The 16297-nt window shown below is 51.2% G+C and overlaps 1 protein-coding gene across 3 annotated transcripts in view; it reads right to left on the bottom strand.

Annotated features, from left to right (window-relative positions):
• mif4gdb (MIF4G domain containing b) overlaps nt 1-16297 on the bottom strand; it is a 54108-nt gene that overhangs the window by 17437 nt on the left and 20374 nt on the right. For 2 of the 3 annotated variants that reach the window (XM_038777333.1, XM_038777332.1), the window contains exons 3-4: nt 7596-7705; nt 554-709 (exon numbers count right to left, since the gene is read on the bottom strand). In XM_038777333.1, the coding sequence (XP_038633261.1) occupies nt 554-709; nt 7596-7705 (266 nt within the window). The remainder of the gene's footprint in view (nt 1-553; nt 710-7595; nt 7706-16297) is intronic. The other variant, XM_038777334.1, reaches the window with a different exon arrangement.

Genomic DNA, 16297 nt, shown 5'->3' on the forward strand with positions numbered 1-16297 from the left:
CAAAAGTTCGGTACAACATCGTGGGCCGAAGGGCCTGTTCTGTGCTGTATTTCTCAATGTTCTATGTTCTAAAACATCTTGAATGCACAATAGCTCTGCCTCAGCTTCATCTATTGGCAGAGTCTTTCACACCATATCAGCCAGCTTAAAAAGTCATGTTTGTCAGTAACAGAACCAGAGTGAGTGTTATACTGAACGGGGCATGTAATAGAAGGGAGGTTTATAACTAAGTTATTTTCTTGGAAATATGTAACAGACTGTATTATTATAAAAAACTTGACATAAGAACATAAGAACATAAGAACTAGGAGCAGGAGTAGGCCATCTGGCCCCTCGAGCCTGCTCCGCCATTCAATGAGATCATGGCTGATCTTTTGTGGACTCAGCTCCACTTTCCGGCCCGAACACCATAACCCTTAATCCCTTTATTCTTCAAAAAACTATCTATCTTTACCTTAAAAGGGGGTTTAACTAGATAAGTATTATTAGCTGCTGCCTCAAGAATCTCCCAGGCCATGTCCCAAGCCCTGAGGTTATGGGAGGTGTTACTCACCTTCAGATAATCAAAAATGTTGCAGATGAAGGTGACCAGACAAACCCAATCATTCACCGAGCGCTCCCGAAGCTGCTCCTTTAACAGGAATTCCTGCTGCAGGCGGATCAGGATGTTACGTCTGAAGTTGCTGTTCCCACTCTGCTTGTTCTCCGCCTAGAGATAAGAAAGAATAAACAAGCCTGACCCTGAGGTCCAGCCGGCACTGGAACAGGAAGCCTGACCCTGAACTCTGATCAGTATTGAGGCAGGAAGCCTGACCTTGGGTTCCAGCCTGTACTGAGGCAGTGAGCCTTATCCGGGGTCTGGCCTGTACTGAGGCAGAGAGCCTGATCCTGGGGTCTGGCCTGTAATGAGGCAGAGAGCCTGATCCTGGGGTATGACCTGTACTGAGGCAGAGAGCCTGATCCTGGGGTCTGGCCTGTAATGAGGCAGAGAGCCTGATCCTGCGGTATGACCTGTACTGAGGCAGAGAGCCTGATCCTGGGGTCTGGTCTGTAATGAGGCAGAAAGCCTGATCCTGGGGTATGACCTGTACTGAGGCAGAGAGCCCGATCCTGGGGTCTGGCCTGTAATGAGGCAGAGAGCCTGATCCTGGGGTATGACCTGTACTGAGGCAGAGAGCCTGATCCGGGGTCTGGTCTGTACTGAGGCACTGAGCCTGATCCTGGGGTCTGGCCTGTAATGAGGCAGAAAGCCTGATCCTGGGGTCTGGTCTGTACTGAGGCAGAGAGCCCGATCCTGGGGTATGACCTGTACTGAGGCAGAGAGCCAGATCCGGGGTCTGGCCTGTACTGAGGCAGAGAGCCTGATCCTGGGGTCTGGCCTGTACTGAGGCAGAGAGCCTGATCCTGGGGTCTGGTCTGTACTGAGGCAGAGAGTCTGATCCTGGGGTATGACCTGTACTGAGGCAGAGAGCCTGATCCGGGGTCTGGCCTGTACTGAGGCAGAGAGCCTGATCCGGGGTCTGGCCTGTACTGAGGCAGAGAGCCTGATCCTGGGGTCTGGTCTGTACTGAGGCAGAGAGCCTGGTCCGGGGTCTGGCCTGTACTAGAACATAGAACATAGAACACTACAGCGCAGTACGGGCCCTTCGGCCCTCGATGTTGCGCCGATCTGTGAAACCATCTGAAGCCGATCTGACCTACACTATTCCATTTTCATCCATAGGTCTATCCAGTGACCACTTAAATGCCCTTACATTTGGCGAGTCTACTACTGTTGCAGGCAGGGGTTCCACACCCCTTCTACTCTCTGAGTAAAGAAACTGCCTCTGACATCTGTCCTATATCTACCACCCCTCAATTTAAAGCTATGTCCCCTCATGTTGGTCATCACCATCCGAGGAAAGAGACTCTCACTGTCCACCCTATCTAACCCTCTGACTATCTTATGTGTCTCTATTAAGTCACCTCTCAGCCTTCTCCTCTCTAACGAAAACAACCTCAAGTCCCTGAGCCTTTCCTCGTAAGACCTTCCCTCCATACCAGGCAACATCCTAGTAAATCTCCTCTGAACCCTTTCCAAAGCTTCCACAACCTTCCTATAATGTGGTGACCAGAACTGCACGCAGTACTCCAGGTGCGGCCGCACCAGAGTTATGTACAGCTGCAGCATGACCTTGTGGCTCCGAAACTCAATCCCCCTACTGATAAAGGCTAGCACACCATATGCCTTCTTAACAGCCCTATTAACCTGGGTGGCAACTTTCAGGGATTTATGTACCTGGATGCCGAGATCTCTCTGTTCATCTACACTACCAAGAATTTTGCCATTAGCCCAGTACTCTGTATTCCTGTTACTCCTTCCAAAGTGAACCACCTCACATTTTTCCGCATTAAACTCCATCTGCCACCTCTCAGCCCAGCTCTGCAGCTTCTCTATGTCCCTCTGTAACCTATAACATCCTTCAGCACTATCCACAACTCCACTGACCTTGATGTCATCTGCAAATTTACTAACCCATCCTTCTACACCCTCTTCCAGGTCATTTATAAAAATGACAAACAGCAGTGGCCCCAAAACAGATCCTTGCGGTACACCACTAGAAACTGAACTCCAGGATGAACATTTGCCATCAACCACCACCCTCTGTCTTCTTTCAGCTAGCCAATTACTGATCCAAACCGCTAAATCACCTTCAATCCCATACTTCCTTATTTTCTGCAATAGCCTACCGTGGGGAACCTTATCAAACGCCTTACTGAAATCCATATACACCACATCAACCGCTTTACCCTCATCCACCTGTTTGGTCACCTTCTCAAAAAACTCAATAAGGTTTGTGAGGCATGTCCTACCCTTCACAAAACCGTGTTGACTATCGCTAATCAACTTGTTCTTTTCAAGATGATTATAAACCCTATCTCTTATAACCTTTTCCAACATTTTACCCACAACCGAAGTAAGGCTCACAGGTCTATAATTACCAGGGTTGTCTCTACTCCCCTTCTTGAACAAGCGGACAACATTTGCTATCCTCCAGTCTTCCGGCACTATTCCTGTCGACAAAGACGACATAAAGATCAAGGACAAAGGCTCTGCAATCTCCTCCCTGGCTTCCCAGAGAATCCTAGGATAAATCCCATCTAGCCCAGGGGACTTATCTATTTTTACACTTTCCAAAATTGCTAACACCTCCTCCTTGTGAACCTCAATTCCATCTAGCCTGGTCGACTGAACCCGAGTATTCTCCTCGACAACATTGTCTTTCTCCAGTATAAACACTGATGAAAAATATCCATTTAACGCTTCCCCCATCTCCTCTGATTCCACACACAACTTTCCACTACTATTCTTGATTGGCCCTAATCTTACTCTAGTCATTCTTTTGTTCCTGATATACCTATAGAAACCCTTAGGGTTTTCCTTGATCCTATCCGCCAACTACTTTTCGTGTCCTCTCCTCGCTCTTCTTAACTCTCCCTTTAGGTCCTTCTTGGCTAACTTGTAACTCTCAAGTGCCCTAACTGAGCCTTCATGTCTCATCCTAACATAAGCCTTCTTCTTCCTCTTGACAAGTGCTTCAACTTCCTTAGTAAACCACGGTTCCCTTGCTCGACAACTTCCTCCCTGCCTGACATACTTATCAAGGACACGCAGTAGCTGTTCCTTGAAAAAGCTCCACATTTCGCTTGTACCCATCCCCTGCAGTTTCCTTCCCCATCCTATACATCCTAAATCTTGCCGAATAGCATCATAATTGCCTTTCCCCCAGCTATAATTCTTGCCTTGCGGTACATACCCATCCCTGCCCATTGCTAAAGTAAACATAATCGAATTGTGATCACTATCACCAAAGTGCTCACCTACATCTAAATCTAACACCTGGCCGGGTTCATTACCCAGTACCAAATCCAATGTGGCCTTGCCCCTTGTTGGCCTGTCTACATACTGTGTCAGAAAACCCTCCTGCACACACTGCACAAAAACTGACCCATCTATAGTACTCGAACTATAGTATTTCCAGTCAATATTTGGAAAGTTAAAGTCCCCCATAACAACTACCCTGTTACTCTCGCTCCTGTCGAGAATCATCTTTGCAATCCTTTCCTCTACATCTCTGGAACTATTTGGAGGTCTATAGACAACTCCCAACAGGGTGACCTCTCCTCTACTGTTCCTAACCTCGGCCCATACTACCTCAGTAGACGAGTCCTCAAACGTCCTTTCTACCGCCGTAATACTTTCCTTGATTAACAATGCCACCCCCCCCCCCCCCCCCCCCTCTTTTACCATCTTCTCTGTTCTTACAGAAACATCTAAATCCTGGAACCTGCAACAACCATTCCTGTCCCTGCTCTACCCATGTCTCCAAAATCGCCACAACATCGAGCTCCCAGGTACCAACCCATGCTGCAAGCTCACCCACCTTATTCCGGATGCTCCTGGCGTTGAAGTAGACACACTTCAAACCAGCGTCTTGCTTGCCGGTGCCCTCTTTCGAATTTTTAACCTATCCCTGACCTCACTACTCTCAACATCCTGTACACTGGGACTACAATTTAGGTTCCCATCCCCCTGCTGAATTAGTTTAAACCCCACCGAAGAGCACTAGCAAATCTCCCCCCCAGGTTATTGGTACCCCTCTGGTTCAGGTGAAGACCATCCTGTTTGTAGAGGTCCCACCTACCCCAGAATGAGCCCCAATTATCCAGGAAACCAAAACCCTCCCTCCTGCACCATCCCTGTAGCCACGTGTTCAACTCCTCTCTCTCCTTATTTCTCACTTCGCTAGCACATGGCACGGGTAACAACCCAGAGATAACAACTCAGTTTGTTCTAGCTCTCAGCTTCCACCCTAGCTCCCTGAATTTCTGTCTCAAATCCCCATCTCTCTTCCCACCTATGTCGTTGGTACCTATGTGGACCACGACTTGGGGCTGCTCCCCCTCCCCCTTAAAGATCCCAAAAACACTGTACTGAGGCAGAGTGCCCGATCCTGGGGTCTGGCCTGTACTGAAGCAGTGAGCCTGATCCTGGGGTCTGGTCTGTACTGAGGCAGAGAGCCTGATCCGGGGTCTGGTCTGTACTGAGGCAGAGAGCCCGATCCTGGGATCTGGTCTGTACTGAGGCAGAGAGCCCGATCCTGGGGTCTGGTCTGTACTGAGGCAGAGAGCCTGATCCTGGGGTCTGGTCTGTACTGAGGCAGAGAGCCTGATCCTGGGGTCTGGTCTGTGCTGAAGCAGAGAGCCTGATCCTGGGGTCTGGTCTGTACTGAGGCAGTGAGCCTGATCCGGGGTCTGGCCTGCACTGAAGCAGAGAGCCTGATCCTGGGGTCTGGTCTGTACTGAGGCAGAGAGCCTGATCCTGGGGTCTGGTCTGTACTGAAGCAGAGAGCCTGATCCTGGGGTCTGGTCTGTACTGAAGCAGAGAGCCTGATCCTGGGGTCTGGCCTGTACTGAGGCAGAGAGCCTGATCCGGGGTCTGGCCTGTACTGAGGCAGAGAACCTGATCCGGGGTCTGGCCTGTACTGAGGCAGAGAGCCTAATCCGGGGTCTGGTCTGTACTGAGGCAGAGAGCCTGATCCGGGGTCTGGTCTGTACTGAGGCAGAGAGCCTGATCCGGGGTCTGGTCTGTACTGAGGCAGAGAGCCTGATCCTGGGGTCTGGCCTGTACTGAAGCAGTGAGCCTGATCCTGGGGTCTGGCCTGTACTGACGTAGAGAGCCTGATCAGGGGTCTGGCCTGTACTGACGTAGAGAGCCTGATCCGGGGTCTGGCCTGTACTGACGTAGAGAGCCTGATCCGGGGTCTGGCCTGTACTGAAGCAGTGAGCCTGATCCTGTGGTCTGGCCTGTACTGACGTAGAGAGCCTGATCAGGGGTCTGGCCTGTACTGACGTAGAGAGCCTGATCCGGGATCTGGCCTGTACTGAAACAGTGAGCCTGATCCTGGGGTCTGGCCTGTACTGACGTAGAGAGTCTGATCCGGGGTCTGGTCTGTACTGAGGCAGTGAGCCCGATCCTGGGGTCTGGCCTGTAATGAGGCAGAGAGCCTGATCCTGGGGTCTGACCTGTACTGAGGCAGAGAGCCTGATCCTGGGGTCTGGCCTGTACAGAGGCAGAGAGCCTGATCCTGGGGTCTGGCCTGTACAGAGGCAGAGAGCCTGATCCTGGGGTCTGGCCTGTACTGAGGCAGTGAGCCTGATCCTGGGATATGGCCTGTACTGAAGCAGTGAGCCTGATCCGGGGTCTGGCCTGTACTGAGGCAGAGAGCCTGATCCTGGGGTCTGGCCTGTACTGAGGCAGCGAGCCTGACACTGGGAACAAGCCAGTAAAGGAAGCGAGCCTGACCCTGGGGTTCAGCCTATACTGAGCTAAGAGCAGAATCCAGTCTAACTCCCAATCTCTGGCCTACACAAGCAACCAATAGGAAGGCAGCTGGGCAACAGGGGCTGATACCTCTTGGGCCTGGAGACAAACCCTGTTAGGATCTACATTCCCATGTTGACTGTAGGGTTTGTATGTAAAGAAGATTCAAGCAATCTAAATAATTAATTAAAAAGCACTGTGATTTGAAGAAGCCACATGAAATTATTGGGAAGAAAGAAGAACTGAATTAAGTGACAATCGGCCACAGTGAGACAGAGTGAGACTTGATACTAAATTGTTAGAACAATGCAAAATGGAGCGATATGGCTGAAATATTTAAAATTCTGAATGGTCGGGCAGGCTGGATAGAAGGAGGCTCTATCTAGTGGTTGAGGAGTCTGGAAGAAGCGACCAGTTACAAAGTTAAATGTCAGAGATGTAGAACAGAGAACAGGGAAAAGTTCTTCACACAGAGAGCATGGCAGGGCTGTCTCCCAGGGTTAGTGGCTGTGGCAAAAACTACTTCAACATTCAATGTTAGACAGGAGAGGTGGATGATTGAAAATGAACAGAGGGGGAGAAAATTAAGCAGGAAATTAAAGGGAGAAAATGAGATGGGGAACGAGATGGGGAACGTTCTTTTAGGATGGGAATAGAGGAATATGGACCCCGGAAGTGTAAAAGATTTTAGTTCAGACGGGCAGCGTGGTCGATGCAGGCTTGGAGGGCTGAAGGGCCTGTTCCTGTGCTGTACTTTTTTTAGTTCTTTGTTCATTGAGAGGGGAAGGAAGAGAAATATTTCTATTTATTTAGCAGGACGTTCCAAGGCAACCAATGAAGCACATTTTGAAGAATAGTCACTGTTGTAATTTTGGAAATATGACAGCCAATTTGTGCAGCGCAAGATCCCACAACAGCAGTGTGATAATAACCAGATAACAAGTTTTGTGTTGATGATTGTGGGCTAAATATTGCCAAGGTCCCTGGAACAAACTCCCCTTCTCTTCAGAATAGCGACTGTGGGATTTTGACACCGTACGGGGCTGATCGGAAGAGAATGAATTGATATGAACAGGGCAGCTAAAAGTGATTTGAACCATTTGTGTGGCAGGTAAATGCCAACATGGGCATTTCTTCTAGTGTCACCCGAGTCAATTGGGACTTTGGGCTCTCTGAGCCCCATGCAGTAAGTGTGGGGGAGGGGTATATCTACCACAGTTCTACACTGTACCTGTACTATAGTGTAGCAAATACGGCCGGCTTCTTTACTGAACACCAGGTCTTTCATGGATTGTTCGATTATAACAGAGGCCACTTTCTCCAGGTCCACTGAGGCAGGTTCTGTGAAACAAGAATCACAGAAGCTTTTAATATTCCTTCTGAGATGTTCCTCCCACAGAGAGACACTCTTCACTCAGACACTGAGGGGTACACAAGAGCAGCACAGTCTTTACACTCTTGGGCAGCACGGTAACACGGCAACACGGTAACACTGCTTCACAGTTTCAGGGTCCCAGGTTCGATTCCCGGCTTGGGTTACTGTCTGTGCGGAGTCTGCACATTCTCCCCGTGTCTGCGTGGATTTCCTCCAGGTGCTCCGGTTTTCTCCCACAGTCCAAAGATGTGGTTAGATGGATTGGCCATGCTAAATTGCCCCTAGTGTCCAAAATTTCCCTTGTGTTGGGTGGGGTACTGGGTTCTGGGGGTAGGGTGCTCTTTCCAAGAGCCGGTGAAGACTCTTTTTTTTTTAAATAATTTTTATTGAAAAATTTTGAATTTATACAACAATAACGCACCATAGTAAAATACCAAAAATAACAATAATATTAGCAATCATAAACATTCGCCCCACCTCCATGAACAACACAGCATTTTAACAACACAAATTAACACAATATAAAGTTACAGAATAGAAACTACAATAAGGAACACCCCCCCCCCCCCCCCCCCCCCCCGGGCTGCTGCTGTTATTGACCAAGATACCAATCTCTGAGCCAGGAAGTCCAGAAAAGGCTGCCATCGTTTATAGAACCCTTGTATTGATCCACTCAGAGCAAATTTGACCCTTTCCAATTTTATAAATCCCGCCATGTCACTGATCCAGGTCTCCACCCTTGGGGGCCTCGCATCCTTCCACTGCAGCAAGATCCTTCGTCGGGCTACTAGAGACGCAAAGGCCAGGACACCGGCCTCTTTCACCTCCTGCACTCCCGGCTCTACCGCAACTCCAAAAATAGCGAGTCCCCACCCTGGTTTGACCCTGGATCCAACCACCCTCGACACCGTCCTCGCCACCCCCTTCCAGAATTCTTCCAGTGCTGGGCATGCCCAGAACATATGGGCGTGGTTCGCTGGACTCCCCGAACATCTGGTGCACCTGTCCTCACCCCCAAAGAACCTACACATCCTAGTCCCGGACATGTGGGCCCGGTGCAGCACCTTAAATTGGATGAGACTAAGCCTCGCACATGAGGAGGAAAAGTTGACTCTCTCCAGGGCATCCGCCCAAGTCCTGTCCTCTATCTGCTCCCCGAGTTCCTCCTCCCATTTAGCCTTCAGCTCCTCCACTGACGACTCCGCCACCTCCTGCATTACCTTATAGATGTCAGACACCTTCCCCTCTCTGACCCACACCCCTGAAAGCACTCTGTCCATCGTCCCCCGCGAGGGCAGTAGAGGGAATCCCTCTACCTGTCGCCTAGCAAATGCCTTTACCTGCAAGTATCTGAACATGTTCCCTTGGGGAAGCCCAAATTTATCTTCCAGTTCCCCCAGGCCCGCAAACCTCCCGCCAATAAACAGGTCCCTCAATTTACTAATGCCCGCCCTTTGCCACCCCCTAAATCCCCCATCAGTGTTCCCCGGGATGAACCGATGATTGCCACCCAGTGGAGCCTCCATCGAGCACCCTGTTTCCCCCCGATGCTGTCTCCACTGTCCCCAGATTCTTAGGGTCGCCGCCACCACCGGGCTCGTGGTAAACCTCTTTGGGGAGAGCGGCAACGGCGCCGTTACCATGGCACCCAGGCTCGTACCTCTACATGATGCCATCTTCATTCTTTTCCACGCCGCCCCTCCATCACCCATTTACGCACCATTGACACATTGGCCGCCCAATAGTACCCCAGAAGGTTGGACAGCGCCAGCCCGCCTCTATCCCTCCCTCGCTCCAGGAACACCCTCTTCACTCTCGGAGTCCCATGTGCCCACACAAAGCTCAAAATACTGCTAGTCACTCTCCTAAAGAAGGCCCTGGGGATAAAGATGGGCAGGCACTGAAAGAGGAACAAGAACCTCGGAAGCACCGTCATTTTGACGGACTGTACCCTCCCCACCAACGATAATGGCAGCATGTCCCACCTCTTGAACTCCTCCTCCATCTGATCTACACGTCTGGTGAAATTATGTTTGTGAAGAGTCCCCCAGTCCCTGGCCACCTGCACCCCCAGGTACCTAAAGCTCTCCCCTGCCCGCCTAAGCGGGAGCCTACCAATTCCTTCCTCCTGGTCTCCAGGGTGCACCACAAACACCTCACTCTTGCCTAAATTTAATTTATAACCTGAAAAGGTCCCAAACTCAGCTAGCAGCTCCATCACCCCCGGCATCCCTCCCACCGGGTCCGCCACATACAGTAACAGGTCATCGGCATACAACGACACCCTATGTTCCTCCCCACCTCGCACCAAGCCTCTCCACCTCTCTGAATCCCTCAACGCCATCGCCAGCGGCTCGATTGCCAGTGCAAACAACAAGGGGGACAGGGGGCAACCCTGCCTGGTCCCTCGGTAAAGCCGGAAGTACTCCGACCTCCTCCCATTCGTGGCCACGCACGCCATCGGGGCCTCATATAGCAGCCTTACCCATCTAATGAACCTTTCACCAAATCCAAACCTCCCCATCACCTCCCATAGGTACCCCCACTCCACTCTATCGAAGGCCTTCTCCGCATCCAGCGCCACCACTATCTCTGCCTCCCCCTCAATCGCCGGCATCATGATGACATTCAACAATCTCCGCACATTCATGTTCAGCTGCCTTCCCTTCACAAAACCTGTCTGGTCCTCGTGCACAACCCCTGGCACACAGTCCTCTATCCTGATGGCCAGGATTTTTGCCAGCACCTTAGCATTCACGTTGAGGAGAGATATGGGCCTGTATGAACCACACTGCTGGGGGTCCTTGTCCCTCTTTAAAATTAACGAGATCAGCGCCCGCGACATCGCCAGGGGCAAAGTCCCCCCTTCCCACGCTTCATTGAGTGTCCGCACCAGCAAGGGGCCCACTAGGTCCACAAACTTTTTATAAAATTCCACCGGGAACCCATCCGGCCCCGGTGCCTTCCCTGACTGCATCTGCCCGATCCCCTTAACTAGCTCCTCCAGCTCAATCGGCGCACCCAACCTCTCCACCTTCTCCTCCTGCACCTTCGGGAAAGGAAGCCCGTCGAGGAACCTCTCCATTTCCCTCCTCTCCCCCGTTGGCTCCGACCGGTACAGTTCCCCGTAAAAGTCCTTGAAGACCTCATTCACCTCTACCCCCTTCCGCACCACATTCCCACTCTTGTCTCTCACTCCAGCAATTTCCTTAGCCGCATCCCGCTTGCGGAGCTGATGAGCCAGCATCCTACTCGCCTTTTCACCATGTTCGTACACTGCCCCTTGTGCCTTCCACCGCCTGTGCCTCCGCCTTTCTAGTGGTCAGCAAATCAAATTTAGCCTGCAGGCTGCGCCTCTCCCCCAATAGTCCCTCCTCTGGTGCCTCTGCATACCTCCTGTCTACCTCCAGCATCTTTCCCACCAGTCTATCCCTCTCACTCCTCTCGCTCCTCTCCCTGTGTGCCCGGATGGATATCAGCTCCCCACGAATTACTGCCTTCAGGGCTTCCCAGACCATCCCCACCTGAACCTCCCCCATATCATTCACCTCGAGGTACCCCTCAATACTTGCCCGGACCCTCCTACATACCTCCTCCTCCGCCAGCAACCCCACATCCAACCGCCACAACGGGCGCTGGTCCCGCACCTCCCCCATCTCCAACTCTATCCAATGCGGAGCGTGGTCGGAGATTGCAGTGGCCGAATACTCGGCCTCCTCCACTCTCGGAATCAGTCCCCTACTCACCACGAAGAAGCCTATCCGAGAGTAGACCCTATGTACGTGGGAGAAGAAAGAGTACTCGCGTGCCCTCGGCCTCACAAACCTCCATGGATCCACCCCACCCATCTGGTCCATAAACCCTCTCAGTACCTTGGCCTCCGCCGGCCTCCTACCCGTACTAGAGCTGGACCGATCCAGTGAAGGATCCAACACCGTATTGAAGTCCCCCCCCCCATGATCAGACCTCCCGCCTTCAGATCCAGGACCCGTCCCAACATACGCCTCATAAAGCCCGCATCGTCCCAATTTGGGGCATACACACTAGCAAGTACCACCTTCTCTCCTTGTAGCCTGCCCCTAACCATAACATACCTACCCCCCTTATCCGCCACCACCTCCGATGCCTCAAACAACACATTTTTCCCCACCAGAATCGCCACTCCCCAGTTCTTCACATCCAACCCAGAGTGGAAAACCTGCCCCACCCACCCCTTCCTCAGACGGACCTGGTCCGCCACCTTCAGGTGGGTCTCCTGAAGCATTGCCACATATGCCCCTTCAGATGAGCAAGTACCCTTGACCGCTTCACCGGCCCATTCAATCCTCTCGCATTCCAGGTGACCAACCAGATCAGAGGGTGTCCAGCCCCCCTCCCCCGTCGACTAGCCATAGCCCGTCAACAGCCCGCCCCAGGCCAGCACCCCCTGCCCGACCCAGTCCCCACAGCGACAACACCTCACCTCTGTCCCCCCAGCCCCCACCAGCTCCTTCCTGACCCTACCAGCAGCAACCCGGTATTCCCCTTTCCCCCCCTCCCTTCCCCCCCCCCCCCAGGCTAGGAACCCTCCCAGCCGCGAACCGTCCTCCATTGTACTTCCGTGGGTCAGCTAACTTCTGCTGACCCCGGAAACTCCCGCCAATAACCCGACCCCTCCAAAAGTGGGATCATCCCCCAATCTATCCCTCCTCCAGGCACCGCTCCAGCGCGGGGAAGAACCAGTTAAGGCCTCGCCTCCCCCGTCTTAGTTTCCGCCCCCCAGCCCCGCAGCGCGGGAAACCAGAGGAAAGCCCGCGCTTTCGCACTGCCCCATCACACCCTTCTGACGCAGCTCCCAAATACCAGCCCCACTCCATACCCCCAACCCGACATAGAATACAACAAACCCCCCCAACCATCCCCGCAAGATACAAAACTCAAACAATGCCCACAGCAAAAAAAAATAACAGAACAACACCCCCATAAATAACCATATCAAAATTACAAATGTACAAAAAAACAAAAAAAAGGACACAGCAACAGCAGAAACCAGCAATAAAGCATTACAACCGACCCCGCAACCCCCAACCCCTAGTTCAAGTCCAGTTTCTCCGTCCGCACAAAGGCCCACACCTCCCCTGGGGAATCGAAATAATAATGCCGGTCCGAATAAGTTACCCACAGGCGCGCGGGCTGCAACATTCCGAACTTTATCTTTTTCCTGTAAAGAACCTCTTTCGTCCGATTAAATCCAGACCGCCGCTTAGCCACCTCCACACTCCAATCCTGGTAGATCCGTACTACCCCATTCTCCCAATTGCTGCTCTTCACCTTCTTGGCCCAGCGCAGCACACACTCCCGATCACTGAACTGGTGGAACCTCACCAGCACCGCACGCGGGGGTTCATTCTCCTTAGGCCTCCTGGCCAGTACTCTGTGTGCTCCCTCCAGCTCCAAGGGCAGATGGAAAGACCCGGCCCCCACTAGCGAGTTCAGCATTGTAGCCACGTAGGTTGTCAGGTCCGACCCCTCCAGCCCCTCCGCAAGGCCCAAGATCCGCAGGTTTTTCCGCCTCATGCGGTGATCAAGCTCCTCGAAGCGTTCCTGCCACTTCTTGTGGAGTGCCTCGTGCCCCTCCACCTTACTCACGAGGACCACGGCCTCCTCCTCTCGTTCAGTGGCCTGCGCCTGCAACTTCTTGATGGCAGCACCCTGGGTTGTCTGAATCTCCGACAGCCTTCTGTTCGTTTCCTGCAGCGAGCTCAGTACCTCAGCCTTGAAGTCTGTAAAGCAGCGCAGGAGAGCAGCTTGTTACTCCTGGGCCCACTGCTTCCACTCCTCTGGAGCTCCGCCGGCCGCCATCTTGGATTCCTTCCCCCGTTTTTTCTGGGGAGCTGCTGCCGTTTTTTCCCCCTTTCCACTCTGAGTTCGAGTCATGGACTGCGGGGAAAGTCGATCAGCACACCTTCTCCCACCGGGAGACGTCGAAAAATTTCCGTTTTGGGCTCTAAAAAGAGCCGAAAAGTCCGTTTAAAATGGGAGCTCCCAAATGTGTGGCTTCCTACATCATCGCCGCCACCGGAAGTCGAGCCGGTGCAGACTCAATGGGCCGAATGGCCTCCTTCTGCACTGTAAATTCTATGAAATTCCAGTCGGAATCTCACAATACAGATCTGTCTATTATTCCATATTTACTCCAGTCCAGCTTCAAAATGATACAGCGCAGGAGTAGGTCACTGTGCCAGCTGATTAGAAGCTATCTGAGTATTCCCAAGGCACAATGATCCTTCTCCAAAGCGCTGCAAATTCCTCTTCAATATCCAATGCCCTTTGAAAGTTACTATTTAATCTAGAAACATGAAGCTAAATTTTACCCCTCTCCCCCCACTGCATCTCACAGGGTCTGGTTAGCAGATGGGTGGGGCTAATACTGCTGGCACTGCTCACACATCAATTTTATATTTGAGGAGGGAGAGGTTGGGTGGCCCTGTCAGCTGTGGATGAATTTAGGCCTTTATGTCGCCAAGTAATGGCTTCTTAAGGGCCTCTTCGTATCCCTGCTGCAGTTTTTCCGTCATGGGCAGAGGTTGGCACCAAGTGGAAAAACTGACAGGGAGTTTTGCTGCAGTTATACAGAGCTTTGGTGAAGCCGCACCTTCATTGTGTGCAGCTTTGATCTCGTTTGAGGAAGAACATTTTTCCTATTGAGGGTGTCCAGCGAAGGTTCACCTGACTAATTCCCGGGATGGCAGGACTGACATATGAAGAAAGACTGGATCGACTGGGCTTGTACTCACTGGAGATTAGAAGAATGAGAGGGGATCTTATAGAAACATATAAAAGGGCAGCACGATGGCCTAGTGGTTAGCATTGCTGCCTCACGGCACTGAGGTCCCAGCTTCGATCCCGGCTCTGGGTCACTGTCTGTGTGGAGTTTGCCCGTTCTCCCCGTGTCTGCGTGGGTTTCACTCCCACAACCCAAAAATGTGCAGAGTAGGTGGATTGGCCACACTAAATTGCCCCTTAATTGGAAAAAAATAAGTGGGTAATCTAAATTTTTTTTAAAAATAGAAACATATAAAATCCTGATGGCACTGGACAGACTAGATGCGGGAAGAATGTTCCCGATGTCGGCGACGTCCAGAACTAGGGATCACAGCCTAAGAATAAGGGGTACACCATTCAGGATTAAGATGAGGAAGAACCTCTTCTCTCAGAGTTGTGAACTTGTGGAATTCTCTACCACAGAAAGCTGTTGGGGCCAGTTCATTGGATATATTCAAAAGGGAGCTGGAGATGGCCTTTACGGCTAAAGGAATCAAGGGTTATGGAGAGAAAGCGGGAGTGGTTACTGAATTTCCATGATCAGCCATGATCATATTGAATGGTGGTGCAGGCTCGAAGGGCCGAATGGGCTACTCCTGCACCTATTTTCTATGTTTCTTTCGTTGCTCGGGCTGGTGGTGAGAAAAAGAGGTACCTACTTTATCAGCCTGACAACCCATCAGCAGAACCTGCTATTCTGGCCCCATTGAGATACACCTACAGTGCTGTCCAGGATTTTGACACAGTGAAGGAACAGAAATATTTTTCTAAGTCAGGATGGTGTTTGACTTGATGAGGAACTTGTAGATGGTGATGTTCCTGTGCTTCTGCTGCCCTTGTCCTTCTAGGTGCCAGAGATTTCTGGTTTGGAAGGTGCTGTCGAAGAACATAAGAACATAAGAACTAGGAGCAGTAGTAGCCATCTGGCCCCTCGAGCCTGCTCCGCCATTCAGTGAGATCATGGCTGATCTTTTGTGGACTCAGCTCCACTTTCCGGCCCGAACACCATAACCCTTAATCCCTTTATTCTTCAAAAAACTATCTATCTTTACCTTAAAAACATTTAATGAAGGAGCCTCAACTGCTTCACTGGGCAAGGAATTCCATAGATTCACAACCCTTTGGTGAAGAAGTTGCTCCTAAACTCAGTCCTAAATCTACTTCCCCTTATTTTGAGACTATGCCCCCTAGTTCTGCTTTCACCCGCCAGTGAAATGGGACAATTTTCAATGGGACAATTTCCATCCAGATGTCTTGCTATTTCTTCCTTACTACCTTAAGTGAACTTAACTTCGGTAGTAGGGAAGATGCTGGAATCTAAGTTCACTGGCCTATAATTACCTGCTTTCTGCCTACCTCCTTTTTTAAACAGTGGTTTCACGTTTGCTCATTTCCAGTCCGCCGGGACCACCCTCGAGTCTAGTGAATTTTGCGAAATTATCACTAGTACATTTGCAATTTCCCTAGCCATCTCTTTTAGCACTCTGGGATGCATTCCATCAGGGCCAGGAGACTTGTCTACCTTTAGCCCCATTAGCTTGCCCATCACTACCTCCTTAGTGCTAACAATCATCTCAAGGTCCTCTCCTATCATAGCCTAATTTCTATCAGTCACTGGCATGTTATTTGTGTCCTCCACTGTGAAGACCGACCCAAAAAACCTATTCAGTTCCTCAGCCATTTCTCATCTCCCATTATTAAATCTCCCTTCTCATCCTCTAAAGGACCAATATTTACCTTAGCCACTCTTTTTT

The sequence above is a fragment of the Scyliorhinus canicula genome, chromosome 18 (assembly GCF_902713615.1).
Source record: "Scyliorhinus canicula chromosome 18, sScyCan1.1, whole genome shotgun sequence".
NCBI classification, from domain to species: domain Eukaryota; kingdom Metazoa; phylum Chordata; class Chondrichthyes; order Carcharhiniformes; family Scyliorhinidae; genus Scyliorhinus; species Scyliorhinus canicula.